General features: G+C 39.2%; 2 protein-coding genes across 2 annotated transcripts; both read left to right on the top strand.

Annotated features, from left to right (window-relative positions):
- Positions 1-12,098: 12,098 nt before the first annotated feature.
- LOC122010950 lies at positions 12,099-14,310 on the top strand. Its single transcript, XM_042567410.1, has 7 exons — positions 12,099-12,318; positions 12,457-12,562; positions 12,629-12,732; positions 13,088-13,287; positions 13,401-13,487; positions 13,571-14,137; positions 14,254-14,310. Exons 1-7 carry the CDS (start codon positions 12,099-12,101, stop codon positions 14,308-14,310), a joined length of 1,341 nt encoding a protein of 446 aa, XP_042423344.1.
- Positions 14,311-15,819: 1,509 nt separating this feature from the next.
- LOC122009442 (V-type proton ATPase subunit D-like) lies at positions 15,820-20,103 on the top strand. The gene is made up of 3 exons (XM_042565604.1): positions 15,820-16,038; positions 17,682-18,596; positions 19,934-20,103. Exon 2 carries the CDS (start codon positions 17,778-17,780, stop codon positions 18,570-18,572), a length of 795 nt encoding a protein of 264 aa, XP_042421538.1. The 5' UTR covers positions 15,820-16,038; positions 17,682-17,777; the 3' UTR covers positions 18,573-18,596; positions 19,934-20,103.
- The last annotated feature ends 1,638 nt before the right edge of the window (positions 20,104-21,741 follow it).

The following is a 21,741-nucleotide window of genomic DNA, read 5'->3' as shown; positions in this document are numbered from 1 at the left end:
TTTTATTATGGAAAATCCAAAAATACCATGTCATGACATTCATACATCATGTAGTAATAGGATATTTTCTTTTGAAAATTATTTTCTTTTGATGTATGCCATAACATAATCATGCATTAAGTTTAATTCCTTGTAATTAAGGGCGAATGTCATTTAACGACACTTATTGACAAGTGACATCCTGGGTGGATGTCTAATATCTCTAAAATGCCTAGATAGATATGCATGATCCCTAGAATAGGGCAAAACCAAATTTTACATCTCACAAAGACCTCTAAGATGACTTGTATGTGTTTTGTCCACAATAGATACAAGTGAGATGTTAGGAAGATGAACAAAACTCAAGATGTTGATTTAGTGCATTCTTTTGAGTTTTAGGTTCATCAAAACACATAGTTATGTGTTTTCCCATCATTGGGAAAGCTAATGTACAAGTCATGTGCATTAAGCCCAAGGAATGTGATGGGATATTGGTTTTGAAAATGTTTTTAAAATGTTTTTGGAAAACCTTGGTGAAGGTTATCTTTTGATAGTAATCACCATTGAATAGTTAGACACAACCTTGAAGAAAAACACTAAAGTTTTTGCAAGTTTTCAAGTTTGTGTCAATCTTTGAAAATATGATGTATTTTCATAGAAAGCTATTTTTCCATGATTAAGTATGCCCTAAATAATGTCTACACGAAATTTCATGATTTTTGGATTTTTGTAGAATTTTCTAGGGGTTTCTGAAGTTGACTGAAATGGAATTTCAGCAACTATCAGAGCTCCGATCGATCCATGGATCGATTGGAGTGCCCGAATCGATCCGTGGATCGATTCAGAAGGCAAGTCTCCCGCGAGCAGAAGCTCGCTGGATCGATCAGCCGATCGATCCAGGTAGTCTGAATCGATCAGTGGATCGATTCAGAAAGGTTCAATCGATTGGAACCCAACTCCAATCGATCCAAGTTGCTGATTTTGGCTGGGAAGGCTTGATTTCAGCATCTTTGAACCTCTTTGAGTCTAGGTAACCATTCCAAACCCCTAAAATACATTTGTATACATACAAAGGGTGTTTTCATGTTGAAAACAAGGATGGATTGGTTAACGAAGACTAAGTAGAAGTTTAGGTTGAGGTTGTTTCAAATATTGAACATTTAAACCTCAAAACTTCTAAAATTTGGGTTTCCTAAAAGTTTAGGAATTCCAAGTCATTGTTGGTGCAATGACAGAAGTTACCACCATGTCTTTAGGGGGAGGGACTCTTTAAAGACATGAAAAATTACTTTTCATGAACCTTGGAAGGTGGTTAACCTTCTTTAAAGAAAATGCTCATGTATGAGCTTTTGAACTTGAAATGGGGAGTGGATATCCTCATTATTTCAAGTGGGAACTCAAGTGGTTAGATAATGCTCAATGTTGGGTATTTGTCTACATTGAGGGAGAAGTTAAGGATAAATAAAGGGTATGGGACCTTCATTATCGTGTTGATCACAACGAGTGATGTTGTGAACAACGATGAGCAACTCTTCAGGGGGAGAGTTTTCAACAAATGGATTTGTTGATGTGTACCCAAAATTGGGGCATGGGTTGATGTGTGCCCAAAGATGGGTTGATGTGTGCCAATAGGGGGAGAATGTATGGTTAAGCTTAGGCCTTCATTACCTATGGGAAGGTCATAGGGGGAGAATGAAAGGACTCATGAAAGGGAGTAAGTTAGGCTTTCATTACCTAGAGGGAGTTTGCCCTCTTAGGGGGAGAATGAAGAGCTTAATTTATGCTTTCATTACCTAGTGGCATGAAGAAGGAGGCTATGGGATTAGCCTAACTTACATATGGGATTGTAAGTGTTATTGTGGTATTGTCAAACATCAAAAAGGGGGAGATTGTTGGTGCAATATCCCTCAGGTCAAGGTTGACCTGGGTAACCAAGCTGAGTCTTGGTTTGGGTTTAGATGTTTGACAATAAGATATTGATTGAAGAAGAGTCAAGTAGGTCAAGGTTGACCGGATACTTGACTGGGAAGTCCTAACTGGGATGTTAGGCAAAATGAAAGACCTAGTGAGTGAAGCTAGGCAGTATGAAAGTCCTGGTGAGTGAAGCCAGGCAGAAGGAAAGTCCTGGTGAGTGAAGCCAGGCAGAAGGAAAGTCCTAGTAAGTGAAGCGAGGAGAAAGTCCCGGTGAGTGAAGCCAGGCGAAGGAAAGTCCTAGTGAGTGAAGCTAGGATGGAAAGGTGAGTGAAGCCGGTGAAAGTCCTAGTGAGTGAAGCTAGGCAGATGGAAATCCTGGTGAGTGAAGCCAGGTGAAAGTCCTAGTGAGTGAAGCTAGGCAGATGGAAAACCCTAGTGAGTGAAGCTAGGTGAAAGTCCTGGTGAGTGAAGCCAGGCAAGGGAAAATCCAGATGGATCAAGGATGATCGGACATCTGGTGCTGGGAAGTCCAAGTAGGTCAAAGGATTGACTGGATACTTGGCATGAAAGAAAAGTCCAAGTAGGTCAAAGGGATTGACCGGATACTTGGCACAGAGAAAAGTCCAAGTGGGTCAAAGGGATTGACCGGACACTTGGTAAGGGAGTCCTAGCAGGTCAAGGGAGTGACTAGATGCTAGGCATGACATACCAACAGGTCAAGGTTGACCGGATGTTGGTTTGGGAGGTTTGGGACTTGGTTTTAGACAAAAATCAAGTGCTGGATCGATCGATGGATCGATCAGGCTCATCGATCGGTGGATCGATCCGACTATCCCAATCAGGCCTCCGGATCGATTAGTGGATCGATCTAGAGGTCCCAATCGATCGATGGATTGATTGGGGACGCATTGGAATAGCCGGATCGATCCGTGGATCGATCCAGCGCTTTTCGAGCCGAGGCACGGATCGATCCGTGGATCGATCCAAAGCCTCCCGATCGATTGGGAATATTCGAATCGATCGGGATCCACCGTTAGCGTCGTTTATAGCTGCAGCGTGTGATGGCTGCGGTATCTCTTCACTGTTTCCAGATCTTCGCCAGCTCCTCCACAGCACTCTCAAAGCTCGTGATCGCCAGTTCTTGAAGGTTCTTGGAAGCTCTCCGAGTCAAGAGGCGGATCAAAGGCAAGAAGAGAAGCTAGGGTTAGGGTTTTCTGCATTCATTGTAAGCTTTGTGCTTGTATTTTGTTTCCCTTTCCTTCTTCTTGTACCGAGAGTCTTGTAGGGCTTCTCCGCCCTCGGTAGTTACCGAAAAGGAGTGTTTCATAGTGGAGGGTGCGTGCGTGGTGTGGATCCTTGGATTAGTCACCTCCTTTGGAGGTGGATACCAAGTAAAATCCTAGTGTTAGCGTGGTTGTATTTGTTTCTGTATTTTCGCTGCATATTCTTGAAGAAACAATCAACGCCAAGCACCGAGCGAACCCGACGAGCTATTCACCCCCCCCCTCTAGCTACTTTTGGTCCTAACAATTATATTAGGATTAAGAGCACACAATTCTATAATAACCGAGATCTTTGTTCCTTTATAAAGTCAGTATAAAAGAAACGACCTCTAATGGTCCTACTCAATACACTCTAAGTGTACTAGTGTAATTATATAGTTAAGATAAACTAATACCCAATTACACTATGACCTACCGATGGTTTGTTCCTTTCATCTTGGTCGTGAACTACTGTTTATAATTTATAAGGTACTGATAACATTATCTTCTGTATGTGATACCACATACTATGTTATCTACAATATAAATTAATTGAACAACTACAAATAAATGTAAATAATTTGACCAAATGTGATTCTTTATTCAAAATAAATATTTACAAAAGCTTAGGCTTTCAGTATACACTCTAACAGATATGAAGCTTCAAGGATTTCCGAGCCGCGTTCCAGCACCACTTCGCCAGCAGTCAACGCTACCAGAAGACAAGCGTCAGCCTCTTCGCCCTGAAGTAAGGGCCCAAGGAAGTGCTCCGAGCGTACATTCAGCGTTTCAATCTAGTGACCACGGACATCCCCTCAGTCTCGTCCAAGACCATGATGAATGCCTTTACCCAGGAGCTCTTCGAGGAGGACTTCTTCCGGTCACTCATCAGGAAGCCGCCCTGGGACTTCGACCACATGCTCAAGAAGGCCAACGAATACATCAACGTGGAAGAGGCCCAGGCAGTCGAAAGAAAGGAGGTGTCGACCGAGCACTCGGCGCCGACCGAGCACCGACCGCCAAGTAGCCATCAGCCACCTACAAGGCCGAGGGCTGAAGGAGTACGACCGCACCAGGAGATCAGGCCATATGTCGTACAGCATGTGGCGTCCGGTCAGCCTAAGGCATCGAAGGGCAAGGTATGGGCACCTATGTTTTGTTCATTCCACCAGTCGGTGACGCACAACATGCAGGACTGCCGAGGGCTGACACCGATCGTCAGCTGACCGACCCCCAGAGGATATCGCCACCGCTCCCCATCCCCTGATCGACGAGATCAGCACCGATCGACCAGGCGGCGAGAGGAAAAAAGAAGGAAGCCCGAGCACCATCACTATCAGCGAATGGAGGAAATCGATCCCTCCAGGATCCCGGTTGAACGAAATAGGCCATCCGCCTGGGAAGAGGAAAACAGGAACAACGCTTCTCAAGGAGAGATATGCATGATTGTCGAAGGGCCAACCAACGTCGACTCTAACCGAGCCTGGAAGTCGTACGCTCGGCAGTTGGAGATCCATGCCATGGGGTGCGGCAAGGAGAACGTTGAAGGGCCTCAGATCAGCTTCGGCCCCAGTGATCTGAAGGGTGTCGAGATCCCTTATGATGATGCTTTAATCATCCAAGTAGTGATCACCAACTACACCATTCACCGGACCTTCGTTGACATAGGGAGTTCGGTGAACATCATTTTCAAGAAGGTGTTCGACCAGCTACAGATTGATTGAAGCAAGTTGCTGCCCATGGCAACCCTATTAGAGCAATCTAGGTGCCCTAGATTTTAATATTTGGATAAAGATTTAAGTTAGGTTTATTGTTGTATTTGATATGCATTGTGAGTGTGCTGGATACAGGTGCAACAAGAAAAGTCCAAGTGTGATCTTGGCAAAGGAGGAAAGTCCAAGGATAAGTCTTGGCGGTGTAAGTCCAAGCATGTAGTCTTGGCAACGTAAGTCCAAGTGTGACTTGGCAATGAATGAAGTCCTGGAGGCGCAACCTCTTGGGGCAAAGGAAGACCTGACAACAATGACAAGGCTGATGGAAGCTCCAGAAGGCAAGACGTGAAGGATGGGGAGGCATCCAAGGGATGCAAGGCTGATGGAGGAGTCTAGAAGGCTAGGTCTAGGTTGGTCGGGCGAGGACGAGTGCTAAGTGAATGTACTCGGGGGGTTAAATCCTAGGATTAGGATTTTATTATAGCATTACTATAACGTTACTGTAGCGGTACTGTAGCAGTCGACTGGTGTTTTCATCAGTCGACTGGTAGTCGACCGTTGGCTTGTAACGGTCAAATTTCACTTAGGACCAGTCGACTGGTGGTTGTACCAGTCGACTGATGGCAGGGAAAACAGTAGGTGTTTTCCTCTCGAGCTCTATTTAATAGAGCCCGGGGTGCTTGTCCAAGGTTGACGAAATTAGTGGTGATTAATCCTAATTAGAGTCTCCAAGTGCCCAAGTGATCTAGCGTGCTTGTACGAGGTTATGGCGAGGTTTCTCCACCCACAAGGAGCTAGCCTGAAGTTCTCCGGGGAATCATCCACTGATGGATCGGGATCGTCCACTTTACGGACAGTTGTGGTATAGGAGCTTTATCTCCGAACCACGTTAAATTAACGTGTTATGTTTGCTTTCTATTGTTAGTATTTATTTTTGTATTCCACTGCGCGTACTAACCATTATAGGAAGCGACGTTTTGGGTGAGACGCTATTCACCCCCCCCAGCAGACGTCAATGTCCCAACAATTGGTATCAGAGCGAGGTTAGCTCTTATTGGACTAATCGCCAAGAGAGTAGCTAGAGGAAGAAGATGGAGTCGGAGGGACCTCTCGGATGGAACATCTGAATTCCACCTCCATACGAGCGCGAGGACTTCGACTATTGGACGAAGTGCATGGAGATGTAGTTCCAAATGAATTAGAACCAATGGATTGCATTGGAGGAACCATTTAAAACTCCAATGGATAAAAAGGAAAAGCATCTCCGACCTCAATATTGGACCGAGGAGAAAAGAAAGCAATCGGAGACAGACAAGGAGATAACTAGAATTTTAATTAATTTATTACCTCCTAATGCAGTATTGAATGTAGGTGAATACTAGAACGCAAGCGACCTTTGGAAAAAAGTAATTGCACTTCATGAGAGTTCTACACAAATCCAAGAAGAGGAGGAGCCCAAGGAGAAAGAATCATTGGTCCAAGAAGAGAAGGACCAATCGGATGTTGACACGGGTTTAACATCTGAGGAGGAGAATGAAGATGAGGATGTATCATCCACATCTTCAAGAGAGGACGAAGTCGAACCATCCGCATCTTCAAGTGAAGAAGAAGAAGAACAATCTAAGGATGAGGAGGTCTTGGAAGCTCAACCCTCAACCTCAACTACCAAGAAGAGTACAAAGAACCACATCAAATGCTTTGAGTGTGGTAAGATGGGGCACTACAAGAGTAGGTGTCCTTCGCTCAAGAATGTAAAGGAGGTAAACCCTAAACTCACTAAAGTTAATTTAGAAGCTAATTTGAGTTGTAGGAAGAAGAAGAAGGAGAAGAAGCACATTAGGTGGTTTACATGTGGTGAGTGGGGTGGTCACTACCACACAAAGTGCCCAAGGAAAAGAGAGCTCATGAAATTGGCGCACTTGAAGAAGTGGGAGAAGAAGAGAGCTTCAAGGGTAAGGAAGGTAAACCATAACTTGAATTCAAGTTCAAATTTAAATTCTTCCATGCATTCTAGAAAAATTTTTCATTATTTACCCAAGCATAATCATGGATTTAGATATAATGATAGGAATATGGTTAATATAGGAGATAACCCTAGGAGACCTATTCATGCTAAATCTAGTAAGAGTAGACTTAATAAGACCCAAACCAGTTTGCCAAAGGGAAGAAAAGTAGGTGAAAACCTAAGCATTAATCCCAAGAAAGGGAGACATATACCTAGGAATGTGGGTAGGTCTAGGGATGTCCAAGGTGGACATGTTGACTCTAGGGTTAGAACCCTAGAGTTGGAAAATCAAGCCTTGAAGGCAAAGCTTGAGGAAATGGAGAAAGTCCTAGAGAGGTTCATTATTAGACCTAAAGGACTTGACATATATTTGGGTGGTCAAAGACCCAAAAATGTCAAATTAGGTTCCTCCCAGACCAAAAGGAGGTCAAGTGTTAAGGTAGCATATGACATTGGTAAGGGAGGTGTAACCAAGGACAAAGGAGAGTCATCCAAAGCCAATAAGAAGGAATATGTTAGGGTGACATATAATTATGTCAAGGATGAGGCATCCAAGGTTAAGGAAAAGAAGAAACTAACCAAAGACAAGGTGTCTAAGGTTAAGAAGGTGAGTTTTGTAGGATAAGTGTTACCCAAGGTGCACCGAAGTAGCCTAGCCATAGTAAATAAGTCACCTAGGGAGGTGGATAAGATTAAAATCTCAAGGGGGAGCTCAAAGAGTCTTTGGGGAATATGATAAATGATCTCAAGTGAACCAATATGTGCCAAAGGGATTAGAGATGGATTTGAGTCTCTATTGTAGTTGGTTGACACAATTGGGTTAAGTTTTATGCATGAAAATATGAATGAGTTCATATTATATGAAATTGATTTTTAATGTATAGATGTCATATAAACTAATGCAAGAGATGCATTATGGTTTAGTATAGGCAGATATATCAAGACGAAACCAAAACTAGGACTTTAGGTCAAAGTTCAATAGAACCATTTAGCTAATTTTGAATTTTATGTCAATCTTGGGATCTGTGATAAATATATTTATATATATATTTTTCCCAAGTAGACATGAATGAAATAGACATCTCTACAAAATTTGAGATTTTTTGGAGGTCTGTACAATTTCTGGTGTATTTTTAAAGTTGGGTCAAAAGACTGATTTTTACAGAAATAGAGTACCAGTCGACTGATACAGTTATCAGTCGACTGGTAACAGTGTTTTTGAGCATAGAAGGTCTTTGTGAGCTCATTTTGACGAGGGCAGTCGACTGGGGATTATACCAGTCGACTAGTAAAACTGTTCATGAACACAGAATGACTCTGTAAGCTCGTCTTGATGATGTCAATCGGCTGGGGCTTATGTCAATCGACTGATATAATCTGAAAATATTTTTCAACATTAGAAAATGATCAAAAGAGTAGTGAATATGTATGCAATCTTATGAGAGATTAATACATGATGTTTATAGTCATTAGAGGTCAAAGAACCCAATAATTAGAATATTGTTTGAGCTCTTTTTGATGTATGACAAAGGGGGAGAAGTTTAGGTTTAAGTGGGAAACCTACACACCTTTGCAAGAAATCCTAGCTCAAGGGGGAGCTTAGGTGAAGGGGGAGCGATTTCTCATTTATTGGCAGAGGGAGAGAAGTTTACCTTTGCAGGAAATCCTAGCTTAAGGGGAGCTTAGGTGAAAGGGGAGCCTAAGGTTAGGTTCCATAACTTATGCATGTGTAGATTGTATGTTTATTTGCATATGTATTGCTATATTGTTTCTCTAACTTAAACGGGTTGCCAAATATCAAAAAGGGAGAGATTGTTGGAATAATCTAGGTGCCTTAGCTTTTGATATTTGGACAAAGATTTAAGTTAGGTTTATTGTTGTATTTGATATGCATTGTGAGTGTGTAGGATACAAGTACAACAAGGAAAGTTCAAGTGTGGTCTTGGCAAAGGAGGAAAGTCCAAGGATGAGTCTTGGCGGTGTAAGTCCAAGCATGTAGTCTTGGCAACGTAAGTCCAAGTGTGACTTGGCAATGGATGAAGTCCTGGAGACACAACCTCTTGGCAAAGGAAGACCTGACAACAATGACAAGGCCGATGGAAGCTCCAGAAGGCAAGACGTGAAGGATGGGGAGCCATCCGAGGGATGCAAGGCTGATGGAGAAAGCTAGAAGGCTAGGTCTAGGTTGGTCGGGCGAGGGTGAGTGCTGAGTGAATGTACTCGGGGGGTTAAATCCTAGGATTAGGGGTTCACTGTAGCATTCTACAGCAGTACTGTAGTGTTACTGTAGCAGTCGACTGGTAGCCAACCGTTGGCTTGTAACGGTCAAATTTCACTTAGGATCAGTCGACTGGTGGTTGTACCACTTGACTTCTTGGCCAAGGTTGACGAAATTAGTAGTGGTTAATCCTAATTAAAGTCTCCAAGTGCCCAAGCAATATAGCGTGCTTGTACGAGGTTGTGGCGAGGGTTCTCCACCCACAAGGAGCTACGCGAGCTAGCCGGAAGTTCTCCGGGGAATCATCCACCGATGGATCGGGATCGTCCACCTTACGGGTAGCCATGGAGTATGAGCTTTATCTTTGAACTATGTTAAATCAACGTGTTAGGTTTGCTTTCTATTGTTAGTATTTATTTTTGTATTCCGCTGTGTGTACTAATCATTGTAGGAAGCGACGTTTTGGATGAGACGCTATTCACCCCCCTCCCCCTCTAGCGGACGTTAAGGTCCCAACAGACCCCGCTTTACGGATTCATATGCAACGAAGTTCTACCGATCGACCAAGCAAGGTTGGCCATTTCGCTGGGAGAAGAGTCATTGAGGAGGACCCGGACCACCAACTTCATAGTAGTGGACGTACCATCGGCCTACAACGTTATCTTGGGTCGACCGACCCTCAATGAGTTCCGGGCGGTATTGTCAACTTACTACCAAAAGATAAAGTTCCCAGTGGACGATCAGGTAGGCGAGGTCAAGGGTGACCAACTGGCCGCTCGACGTTGCTATGTGGAGATGGTCAAGACCGAGGCCAAAGCTGCTCGAAAGACTCCACGGCTAGAGGTAAATGCTATCATCGAAAAACCCTCCCACTTTAGTATATGAAGAAAAGAAGGAGGTGCAGATCCACCCAAGCCAGTCGGAAGCCACAACCTTCATCGTCGCCGACTTGGAAGAGAAAAAGAAGGAGATCTAATCGCCTGCCTCAAACAAGACCACGATGTGTTCGCCTGGTCGACACATGAGCTGCCCGACATCTCCCTGAGTGTGGCTTAACACGAGCTTCACGTTCGATCGGACGCTCAGTCGGTCAAATAAAGGAAAAGGGATTTCAGCGCGGAGCAGAACGTGATCATCCGGGCGGAGATAAAGAAGTTATTGGAGGTCGGTCGTATCAGGGAAGTCTAATTCCCGAGCTGACTAGCTAATGTTGTGCTAGTCTCCATGCCGGGCAACAAATGGCGAGTCTACATCGACTTCTGCGATCTTAACAAGGCATGCCCAAAGGACTTCTATCTGCTATTCAGGATAGATCAAATAGTGGACTCGACCTACGAACTGATCTGCATGCTCGACGCGTATCAAGGATACCACCAAGTGCCACTTGCTCGCGAGGATCAAGAGAGGTCAGCTTCATTACAGGCGACGTACAGTGGCGGGCCGACTGGGGGGCTGAGGGAGGCTTCAGCCCCCCCAGCCTGGCTGTCGTCCACTAGACATCACTGGACGGTAAAAAATTTTCCGCACAGAGCAAGATAATGAGGAGGCTTTAGCCTCCCCCACCTGGACCGCTGGACGGCTGGACGCCGGCGCGCCGCCCACTGCCATTGCCAGACACCGGTGTAGCCGTGTAGGTCCTGTGGCGGTGCGTCATGTGCCGGTGCCGCTACGGCACTGCGTTGTATGGTTGTGCCTGTGCGCAGTGCGCCGGCCTGTGAATATGTGATGTGCTACTGTGCGTGTGCGTCTGTGCCGAAGAAGACGAAGCGTTTTGTTTTTTTTATTTTTTTTACCAATTTCAATTAAACAATAGTAGAGTGTGGCCCATTGTTAAATAAATTACATAATAAAAAAAACAAAAAACATTAAACTGGCTTTGTAAATTGTAAAGGCCCCAATCCATTGCTTTGCTGTTGCTTCGCATTTCGCAGAACGACAAAACCTCAAACCCTAACTCCACTTCTTCCTCCTCAGCTCCTCTCCCACTCAACTCTCCTCCAACTCCAACTCTCCAAGGTTCTAGAGACTAGAGTTGAAGGCTCCAAGCCTCCAACTCGCAGTCTCTCTCGCGGACAATCAGGCGGCAAGCGTCAGGCGGCGACAGTAGTTTGAACTCTGAAGTCTCCATTCTCCAACCAGCAACTTGCAAGGCAGCAACCGAGTCTCTAAGACTCTAACTCTAAGGCTCCAAGCTCCAACACCATTTCTTCATAAGGTTAGAACTTAGATTTGCTATGTTTTAAATTTTTTTTATTATTTGATTTTTTTGGAAATGTACAATCTACACTCTACAGAATACCATATTACAATTTACCATTGTATTTTAGTTTTCTATTAGATTGGTAGTTTTCCATTATTATTTATTTTATTTTTTTGTAAAATATGCAGAATTACATTTGTAGTTTAGACTATTTAGTTTTCCATGAGTATTTTATATGTCTATTAGATTGGTAGTGGTATTGTGGTAGTTTATTAAAGTTTTAGTTCAACATATATTTTTTCATTACATTTGTAGAATTGTAGTTGTCCATTACATAATTTATTTTTAGTTATTTATTTGTGTAGGATATGGAGAGATTTTTTAAACGAACTCGTAGTTCCGGCTCTAGCTCCTCTAATGAGCTGAATGTTATTTAACAAGTAGAAAATCAATCCCATGTAGAATTGAATTTGGATGATATTGTTAGTGATCCGGGATTACGAAAACCAATTGAAGAATTTGATATTACTATTCGAGATCAAGCTCGAAGAGAGTATGCGCTCCGAGGGCCTTGTCAACCAAATGGTCATGTGTATCCGAAAATAACTTTTGGTAATCAAGAAAGAAGTTTTCAAGGAACTTGGTATAAAAAATATACATGGCTAGAGTATAGCATATCGAAAGATGCTGCATTTTGTTTTTGGTGTTATCTCTTCAAACCTTTAAATAAAGAAAATATGTAGATAATGTCTTTATAAAAGATGGATGCAACAATTGGAAAAGGGCATTAGAAAGATTCAATCGTCATATGGGGACTGTGAATAGTTATCACAATGAAGCTAGAATACAATTTGAGGCTTTTCAAGATCAAAGGCATAGTGTGGGGAATATTTTACGAGTACATAGTCACAATATGGAAATTGATTATCGGACTTGTTTAACAGCAATGTTGGATGTGACACGCTTTCTATTGAAGCAAGGGTTATCCTTTCGTGGACACGACGAGTCAACAAGTTCTTCAAATAGAGGTAATTTTCTTGAGTTGCTTGAATGGTATAGTTAACGAAATGAAGAGGTTTCTAAAGTTATAAAACAAAATGCTCCTGCAAACAATCAATTGACTTCCCCAAAAATTCAAAAGGATTTAACACGTGCTTGTGCTTCAGAGATCACACTTGCTATAATCAATGATATTGGAGATAAATTCTTTTCTTTGATGGTTGATGAGGCTAGGGACAATTCAGTGAAGGAGCATATGGGAGTTGTTTTGAGGTATGTGAATAAAAAAGGATGTGTGATTGAACGATTTCTTGCAGTTGTGCATGTGCCTGACACCAGTTCTCATTCTTTGAAAATGGCTATTGATGCTTTATTTGTGCAACATGGTTTATCATTATCTAGATTGAGAGGCCAAGGATATGATGGAGCTTCAAATATGTGTGGTGAGTTCAATGGATTGAAATCTCTGATACTACAAGAAAATCCATTTGCAATGTATGTTCATTGTTTCTCTCACCAGCTCCAATTAGTTCTTGTTGTTGTTGCACATGACAATTTTACTATGAGTGAATTTTTTGGGTATATCACTATGATTGTGAATATATCTGGAGCATCTTGTAAGAGGAGAGATCAACTTAGAAAGATTTAACATGATAAAATAATTGCTGAATTGGAAAGTGGAGAAATTACTAGTGGAAAAGGAAAAAAATCAAGAAACTAGTTTAGCAAGACCTGGAGATACTCGTTGGGGATTACACTACTTAACATTACTTTGTTTATGCTCTATGTGGTCTTCAGTGATAGAAGTGCTAGGAAATGTACATGATGACACCTCTTATTTTGCAAATAAAGGTGTTGTCGCAGGTTTAATTGAGAAGATGAAGAGTTATCAATTTGTTTTTGTGTTACATTTGATGAAGTATATATTGGGAATTACAAATGAGTTATCACTTTCCCTACAACAAGGGGATCAAAATATTGTTCAAGTCATGTCCTTGGTTAGAAGTGTGAAATGTCGACTACAAGACTTCAGGGAAGATGGATGGCAGATAATTTTGAAACAAGTTAACACATTTTGTGAATTGAATATGATTCAATACTTGATATGGAGGACAACATGCTAACTCGTGGTCATGGTAGGCGTAGAGGGCAACTCATCACCAATTTTCATCATTATCGTGTGGAGATTTTTTGTCAGGTATTATTTCTAAAAATCTATTTTTTTGTTAAAGATATTTCATTGATTATTAATGTTATCATGGTTGCAAATTTGAATGATAGGTTGTTGATTTAATTATACAAGAGATGAATAATCGTTTTTCAAAAGTTAGTACGGAATTGCTTGGTTGCATATCATTTCTTCATCCAAGAAATTCTTTCTCTCAATTTGATGTTCACAAACTCATCCATCTTGCTAATTTTTATCCCGAGGACTTCTGTGGTACTGATTATTTATTTTTGGAACAACAACTTATGAGTTACTTTTATAATCTGCGAGATGATCCTTACTTTTCTTCAATTGATGACTTGGAAATTCTTGCTCAGAAATTGGTTGAGACTGAAAAACATTTGGTGTTCCCATTGGTTTATCGTATGATAGAGTTGGCATTAGTTGTACCAGTTGCAACTGCTTCGGTTGAACGAGTTTTTTCTGCAATGAAGACTGTGAAGACTGATTTACACAATAGAATGAGAGATGAATGGATGAATGACAGTCTAGTTGTATACATTGAAAAAGATTTTTTTTCTACAATTGAAAATGAGGAAATATTACAACATTTTCAACAAATGCAGTCTCGTAGAATCCAATTGCCTCTTGTACCGACTCGTCAGCCGTCGCAGACTTCTGTGCCAGCCCGGAAATGAAGCTCACCTATGGAAGAAAAGTAGACTAATCTTTCCTAAACTTTTAGTTTTTTTTCTCTTGCAAGTTAGATTAAATGTTCTCAATGTTAATTTATCAGGTTATGGAGAATCGGTCGAGTATTAAGTGGGACAAGGGAAAGGTTCTCGAGTTCTAGTCTCTTGGATTCTTGGTAAACTCTAACAATATCATTTCAATCACATATTGCAAGTATTAGTATTACAGCCTGTTATATGGTTTAAATGAGAATCCTAAGTGTTCAATAAGATCAATTGGTTGTGATTAACTTAATAGGCTAAATGGCTAATAGCTTTTGTATGGAGAGTGTTTCCTGTTGTTAGTCATCAAGTGGGTTGCAAAATGAGATGTAGACATATTTCTTATTGCTTCTGTATTGACAGAAACATTTGCTACTAAAGTGTTCTTTGTTCATCGTAGATTCCTCAAAATTCTGAACCTCTTTTTTTTGCTCTGTTCTACACTATATCTCATAAGAATTCCATGCATATTATGATTTATGTGAGTGACGTTCATGTTTATTTGGTTGCAGTTTCTGCAGCAACGTATATTATGCAAGAGTTGGAGCCTTGGAGGGATCAACACAGTGAAAATGAATAGACTAGAGTCTAGAGCTTAACTTCTTTGTCCGTTAGATTTTAGACTTCATGTGTATAGTTTCTGTAGTATCGTATATTATGTAAGAGTTGATGTAAAACTTTAATTATTAAATATTTTTATTTAGTCGTAAAAAAAATATCTGTACAATTCAGCCCCCCTGGAATTTTTTTTTCTGGTTCCGCCCCTGGCGACGTAACATACTACTACAACGTCATGTCGTTCGGACTGAAGAACACTGGAGTCACCTACCAGAGGCTAATTAATAAAGTGTTCTGACGACAGATCGGTCGTAATATGGAAGTATACGTTGATGACATACTCATCAAATCCCTCCGAGCTGCTGATCTATGCGCAGATATCGACGAGACTTACCGGACGCTAAGGACATGCGGAATAAAGCTGACCCCAAACAAGTGTCTGTTCGACGTAAAGAATGGTCTTTTCCTGAGCTACATCATCACCGAGCATAGCATCAATTTTTTTTATATATATTAAAAAAACCTTTTATTTAGTAAAATATTTTTTTAATCAAAATTATCCAAACTTAAGTTAAAATCATTTTATACAATTTATAGCAGTAATAATCATAATTACTATAATAGTTATGATTATAATTGTTACACTAATATTAAAATATTTTTTATTAAATCAGAGTGATTTTAATAATTAGTAGTTTTGATTAATTTGATATAATTATTTTAATATAATAGTACTTTATCTATTATAATTTTAATAGAGTTAAAATAATTTTGTTATTGTCATAATTACTATAACTTACTCCACATTGTGGTAATTATATCCATAAACATTATAAATTATAACAGTTGATTATGTGGCTATTACAAACTATAGCAATTATGATAATAATTATTATAATAGTATTAAAATTATTTTAATTAATTTTGAATAAATTTTGATAGATTTTAATATAACCGTAGCAGTTTATACTTTAATTTAACACGTCTAGTAATATTGTCTGATATTTTATAAAAAGTGTTTTTTTACGAAAGGGCATTATTTTTAATTTTTATTTATTTTGTCTAACATCTGGCCACGTTTCCCTGTTTCGTATCCACCGTCTTCTACCGACAACTCGTCGTCCCGATCTCCATCGACCATCATCGCCGTTCTCGCAGTCGATCTCCCGATCCAGCGCGGTCTTCTTGTCATCTGCCTCCAGTTGCTTCCGGATCGATCACCCCAGGCAGTTCCACCGTTCGGCTTGTTCCTTATCCTCTCCAACTTTCTTCTCCTGCTTCTGAGACCGGTGAGTTGCGTCCTTGCTCCTCGTGTTCTACCTTGAAGAAATCTCTTGGAGCCCAAGAAATTTTCATTTTTTTCTTCATTTCGTGCTCAGAGGTTCTGGATTCGTATAGTTTGATCAAATTACAGCCGTGTTCATGATTGTTGTTGTTGTTATTACTATTTCAATCCAACGGTGCGATTTAATAGATGATTATCGAATGCTATTCTTTTGTAAATATGCTATTAAGATGGAGGGATGAGATCCACATCGCTGACCTTATATAGTTGACTGCTACGTGTTTATGATAATGATCATAAAAAATGCAATCTTTGATTCATCAAAATTTCTTTTTTTTTTTCTCACTCTACCTCTTGACCTTCCACTCTAATCAATTTAACTCGTTTAACTATATAACTTGCTGTTTGTCCCAACTATTGTGATCGACTACGTGAATATTCTCACTCATTTTGCTCTATGTTAAGGTGTAGTACTATTGATACTCAAATTAAGTTAGATCATTTATTATACTAACTAAAGTTTTCTTTTGTCTCCCTCTAAATCGTAACTTTCCACTCTAATTGATTAAACTTATCTAACTATAGGGTTAGTTGGTTACTTTTGGACATGTTTTTTTCTTCTTCTTATTTTATCATATATTGTAGCTATGCTTAATTGCTCACAGTTATTTCTGTCTGGTAATCCCACAATCCATCATAGCATTTTGATCTCTACTATTTTTAGTTTTCTTTACTTCTTGTTTCTTTAACAACCAACATCTTATCACCTAAAGGTAATAACCAAAACACCAATATAATGGGAACCTAACCAGGACAATACGGAGAAGGATTTGGACTTTGTTGTACAGCCATAAGGATCTTCAATTATAATCCAGCTGATCACGGTTCAAGTCACGCAATAGATGCTTCAATATGCAAAGTAATGATTGTGTGTTGAACCTCTCTAGACTTCTCATTGGAAGAGCTCTGCACTGCACTGCACTGCACTGGTCTTTAATTACTAGGAATTTGATTGGGCAAAAGGATATAATGATATCTAGAGATTGGATGAAACCACTTCACCCTTTCTTCGATGATCTACACCATTTTCTTTTCACTTTCTTCTCTCTAGACTTTTAACCTTTATTGTCTCTTAATGTTGATTAGAGGTAACCCTAACTGTAATTCATTTCAAAGAGACACACACACATCTAGTGGTACTAGTTTTATTAGAAAATGTCTGAACTTATCTCTCAACACGGTAGCAAAGCCAAGATCTCCTAGGTTTCTTTCCCTATCCACTTAAGGTCACCTGTCAATTTTATATAGCAACAGACCACCCTCTCCTTCTCTACACTTTGCCTCTCTTCCCTCCCATCTACTCCATTTTACCTAACCTGATGACGATTGAAATGCCTGACAATTACTCCATCCATTACCATCATAACCTAGACCAAACCAAATTGATATAGTAAATTGAACCAAACTAAAGATTATATTGTAATGGTTTTGCATTCAGTTTAGGTTTTATATCCAGGGAGTGTTATGTTATTAGGTGTTGTTTGAGAGTCCTGTATATGTTAATAATGATTCTTTTTATTCAGTTAACAGTTTTCTCTCCCAACTGTTATAATCCAGACCCCACTGATTTTGTTAGATCTTTAACAGGAAGAGACAAATCCTAGTTGCTTTCCTGATCCATTTTAGTGGCAAGATTCATCATAGAAACTATAGTTCCTTGGGAAAACTGTAATAAAGAGAAGGATGTCTGGTCAAGGTCAGCGTTTGACTGTGGTCCCAACAGTAACAATGCTTGGTGTGATGAAGGCTCGGCTTGTTGGTGCCACCCGAGGCCATGCTCTTCTCAAGAAGAAGAGTGATGCCCTCACGGTGCAATTTCGTGCCATCTTGAAGCAAATTGTTTCCACGAAGGAGTCCATGGGTGACATTATGCGCAGCTCTTCCTTTGCGCTCACTGAGGTTAAGTATGTCACTGGAGACAATATAAAGCATGTTGTGCTTGAGTCCGTTAAATCTGCATCTCTTAGGGTAAGATCCCGCCAGGAGAATGTTGCTGGTGTCAAGCTACCCCGCTTTGAGCACTTTGTGGACCATGGTGCTGGGGATGCCAAGTCTGATCTTACTGGTCTAGCACGTGGTGGTCAGCAGATTCAGGCTTGTCGTGTTGCATTTGTCAAGGCGATTGAGGTTCTTGTTGAGCTTGCTTCTCTTCAAACCTCATTCCTTACCCTTGATGAAGCTATTAAAACCACTAACAGGAGGGTTAATGCCCTTGAGAATGTTGTCAAGCCACGCCTTGAGAACACCATTAGCTACATCAAGGCAGAACTCGATGAACTTGAGCGAGAGGATTTCTTCCGTCTTAAGAAGATTCAGGGGTACAAAAAGCGGGAGATTCAGCGTCAGGAGCAAGCTGCAAAGAAGTTTGCTGAGGAGCAGCATGCTGATAAGATCTCACTAAAGAAGGGAATCTCCATAAAGTCAGCCTACAACTTGCTAGAAGCTGGGGCTGGGAAGGATGAAGATATAATTTTTTAATGCTAATAATACTAGCATGCTCTGGTTTGTTCCTTTAACTCCTATTTGAAATATTATTTTTGTTTCCTTATTTATCTTCTGAATTGAAGTCAACTACAGCTTTCTTGGTTAGCTACAACTTTTTGGTCTGAAATTGGGAAATCTTGCTGCTCATTAATCACACACATTGTTTTCTGCAACTTTTATTAGTCTAACAATTTCTGTATTTAAAATCATCATCGTCATTATAACTAGGTCACACGAAGTTGTTACTAAGAAGACTCATAAGGAACATAACCATATTGCTTTGTCTTGTCACTAGTAATTTACTCAGTCTTCTCAGCTCAGTTTAACTAGTTTGACTCAAAAGTTGGTCTTCGTGTCATGTATTTTTTTTTTCATTGTTCTGTAAAAACTGAAATTTACACGGGAACCATATAATTTAAGTGCTTATCAATATCAAGGCCATAAAGATCACTTAACTTTAGATATTGATAAATATTTACTTTGATTTATGTTTGATCATGGATAACTTAAATGAAGTACTACAATCCCCTAACCACCATTCTATTTTTTGTGGAGGTCAGAGATGTACAAGACTTTTGTTCAGTAGTTATGGAGTTTCTAATTTTCTGAATTTAGGACATTGTCTATTGTTTCCATAAAACAAATAAACTAGTGAAGTTAAATTTGGGATAAAGAATCACATACAATAAGTAGGTTTAGATCTTATCCACAATGGCGGATAATTCATCTAGAACATTTGTGGTGATTGCTAACTTGATGTTCTGCTTGGTGGAGAGGAAGAAAAATAGGAGTTTGGTACTCAATAATGTAATGTAATCACACCGCATATATGCAATACGCAGGTGCAACACCACAAAAGTGAAACTAAAATTGGGCAAAAGTTTTTGGTTCCTTCACTCATCAAGGTAGAGCATATATACTGCCTAGCTTGCCCCACCAAACCACATATACTCTTAATGATGTTGATTGTCTATTCTTCAAAACAGGTGTTCAGTGTGCTAGTGTTCAGTTGCTACTCTTCTTCCACATAAACTTGCTGTGGCAATCAACTTAAATCCATTCATTATATTCATATATGAAACATTGAATTGTTTATGATATAAATAGGTAACTTTCACCTTTCTCATGTCAACTAGTTGCAGTTTCATACTTCAGTCTCATCCTTGGAATTACTATTGACGCCATTAATCTTCTTGATGCTCTTTAAATAGCTAGAATTGCTAGTTTTTTTTCTCTTTAATATGCTTGTATAGTTTATTTAACAGAAATGTTGAGCTCATTTTCTTGAGATTAACATTTTAGCCTTTTACTTTAGAATGTATTTTAACTAGATCCCTTGTGTATTTTTTTTTTAGTGATTGCATAAGGAACTCCAAGAAGGCTCATTAGGCAGTGATATCCATGTACAGTGTTGTGTATTACTTATACCATAAGCTCCACAAGCACTGCTGTTGTATAATTTTTTTTTGAGTGTTTATGAGGAACTTATCAAATATTCAAACAAACTTATCTACTTTATTTGATCTATTGTGTGTTGGATCTGTCTTCTGTCATTGCTTGAATGGATTAGGATTAGGATTAGTGTTGATATTAATATGGAGTTAGAGTGTGCTATTTGCCTGTGATTACAGAACCAAGCACATGATGTCAAGCCAGTTCAAACTGTCGAACTAGTTCGAGTTGTCGTTTCACTCCGAGTCAAGTCACTAGGCCGAGCCTTTCAGTCTGGCCAAGCTCTTTTAATCGATGTCGGCAGGCCACAAGTAAACATAGGTCACGATTCTCATTTTTTTCATGTAATCTTATCTTTTTTTTCTTTTGTTTATGATGTGCACTACTATCTTGCCCTCTTACATTTATAAATATTCGGGTATGTATATGCTCCGTGCGAGGGGGGCTCTTTCAACTGCTCTCTCTTTTTACACTCTTTAACTCCCGACGAGCCCTCTGGTGATCTACGCAGAGTTGAACAGTTTTGTTAACACTCTTTGATACGGATGTTGATTAGGGGTGTAAATAAATTGAGCCGGTTTAATAAATATTCGATTCGTATTCGAATTTATCGAATTCGAGTTGAACTAAAATACATTTGAACTTTTTTTCAGTTGAATTCGAGTCTAAATTATTTAATTTGATAGTTCGCAAGTCAGCTCGTGAATTTTAATATTTTATTAATATAATATAATTATATATTAAATAAATTTTTTTTAATTTTTTAAATATTTATTTTTAAGTAATAATTCAAATAATTTATGAACATGTTTAAATTTTTTGAACTGAATTTCAACCTAAGCTCGAGCTGAATCCAAATAAAAATTTTAAATCTTTTAAGATTCAAATCGGGCTCGAATATAACTAATTTGAGCTAAATTTGAGGCTTTCATTTTTCTTCGATTTGTTTACCCTTTAATATAAATTTGTATTGCGTCAGTACCTCTTACGTAATAGTGGTCCGCCAATCATATCGTTGGAGAAGTACATTTAGAACAGTGAGAAAAGGACAAGGTTATGGGTTAAATTCATTATTATTATTTATTTATTTATTAAATACTTATGTATCTTTAACTTTGTAATAGATTTATTATATTTTTAGCCTAATACATTTTGGAGACTAATTAATAATCTAATGTAAATTCTTATAGAAATTTTTTTATTGATCATCAGATAAAATTTAAAAGTGAGAAAAATATCTTATAATATATCCTAATTTGAAATTAAATCATAAGTATTTGAGAGATTATACACACGTCCTACGCATTATAGTTGGGGGCAATATAATTAGATATCAAAGAAAAATTTAATTATAATTTTTTTATTAATATACCATATGTTTATTAGAAGAAAGACCTTTAATTTGTTAAAATCACAAAACTTAACATTAATAAGAAGTGTGGACTTTTTAAAAATATATATATATAACATGAACCCTAAAGTCAACTTCAACCATACACATTTATGTCCTAAGAAAGACCTTTTCTTTTGCCAAACACACAAAATATTCATGCATGGACTATTTCTACACAAGCTACTTTTTCAGAAATGAACAGCGTTTATTGTGTAACAAAAGTAGGCAAGGACCCATCAAGAGCTTTAAAATTAAGTTTGATAAAAGTGAAAAAAAAAAAAAAACACGGTTTTGCATTGATGTGCTCGGCGCTCCATG

This window comes from Zingiber officinale, chromosome 8A, assembly GCF_018446385.1.
Source record: "Zingiber officinale cultivar Zhangliang chromosome 8A, Zo_v1.1, whole genome shotgun sequence".
Taxonomy (NCBI): domain Eukaryota; kingdom Viridiplantae; phylum Streptophyta; class Magnoliopsida; order Zingiberales; family Zingiberaceae; genus Zingiber; species Zingiber officinale.
This window is presented reverse-complemented; position numbering and strand designations above follow the sequence as displayed.

Bases quoted from the DNA above. Each gene is read 5' to 3' on its own strand.
- LOC122010950 (XM_042567410.1), top strand. From the start codon at position 12,099: ATGGGGACTGTGAATAGTTATCACAATGAAGCTAGAATACAATTTGAG. The intron at 12,319-12,456 runs GTAATTTTCTTG...CTTGTGCTTCAG, and splicing joins AACAAGTTCTTCAAATAGAG to AGATCACACTTGCTATAATC. The intron at 12,563-12,628 runs GTATGTGAATAA...GCCTGACACCAG, and splicing joins CATATGGGAGTTGTTTTGAG to TTCTCATTCTTTGAAAATGG.
- LOC122009442 (XM_042565604.1), top strand. From the start codon at position 17,778: ATGTCTGGTCAAGGTCAGCGTTTGACTGTGGTCCCAACAGTAACAATG.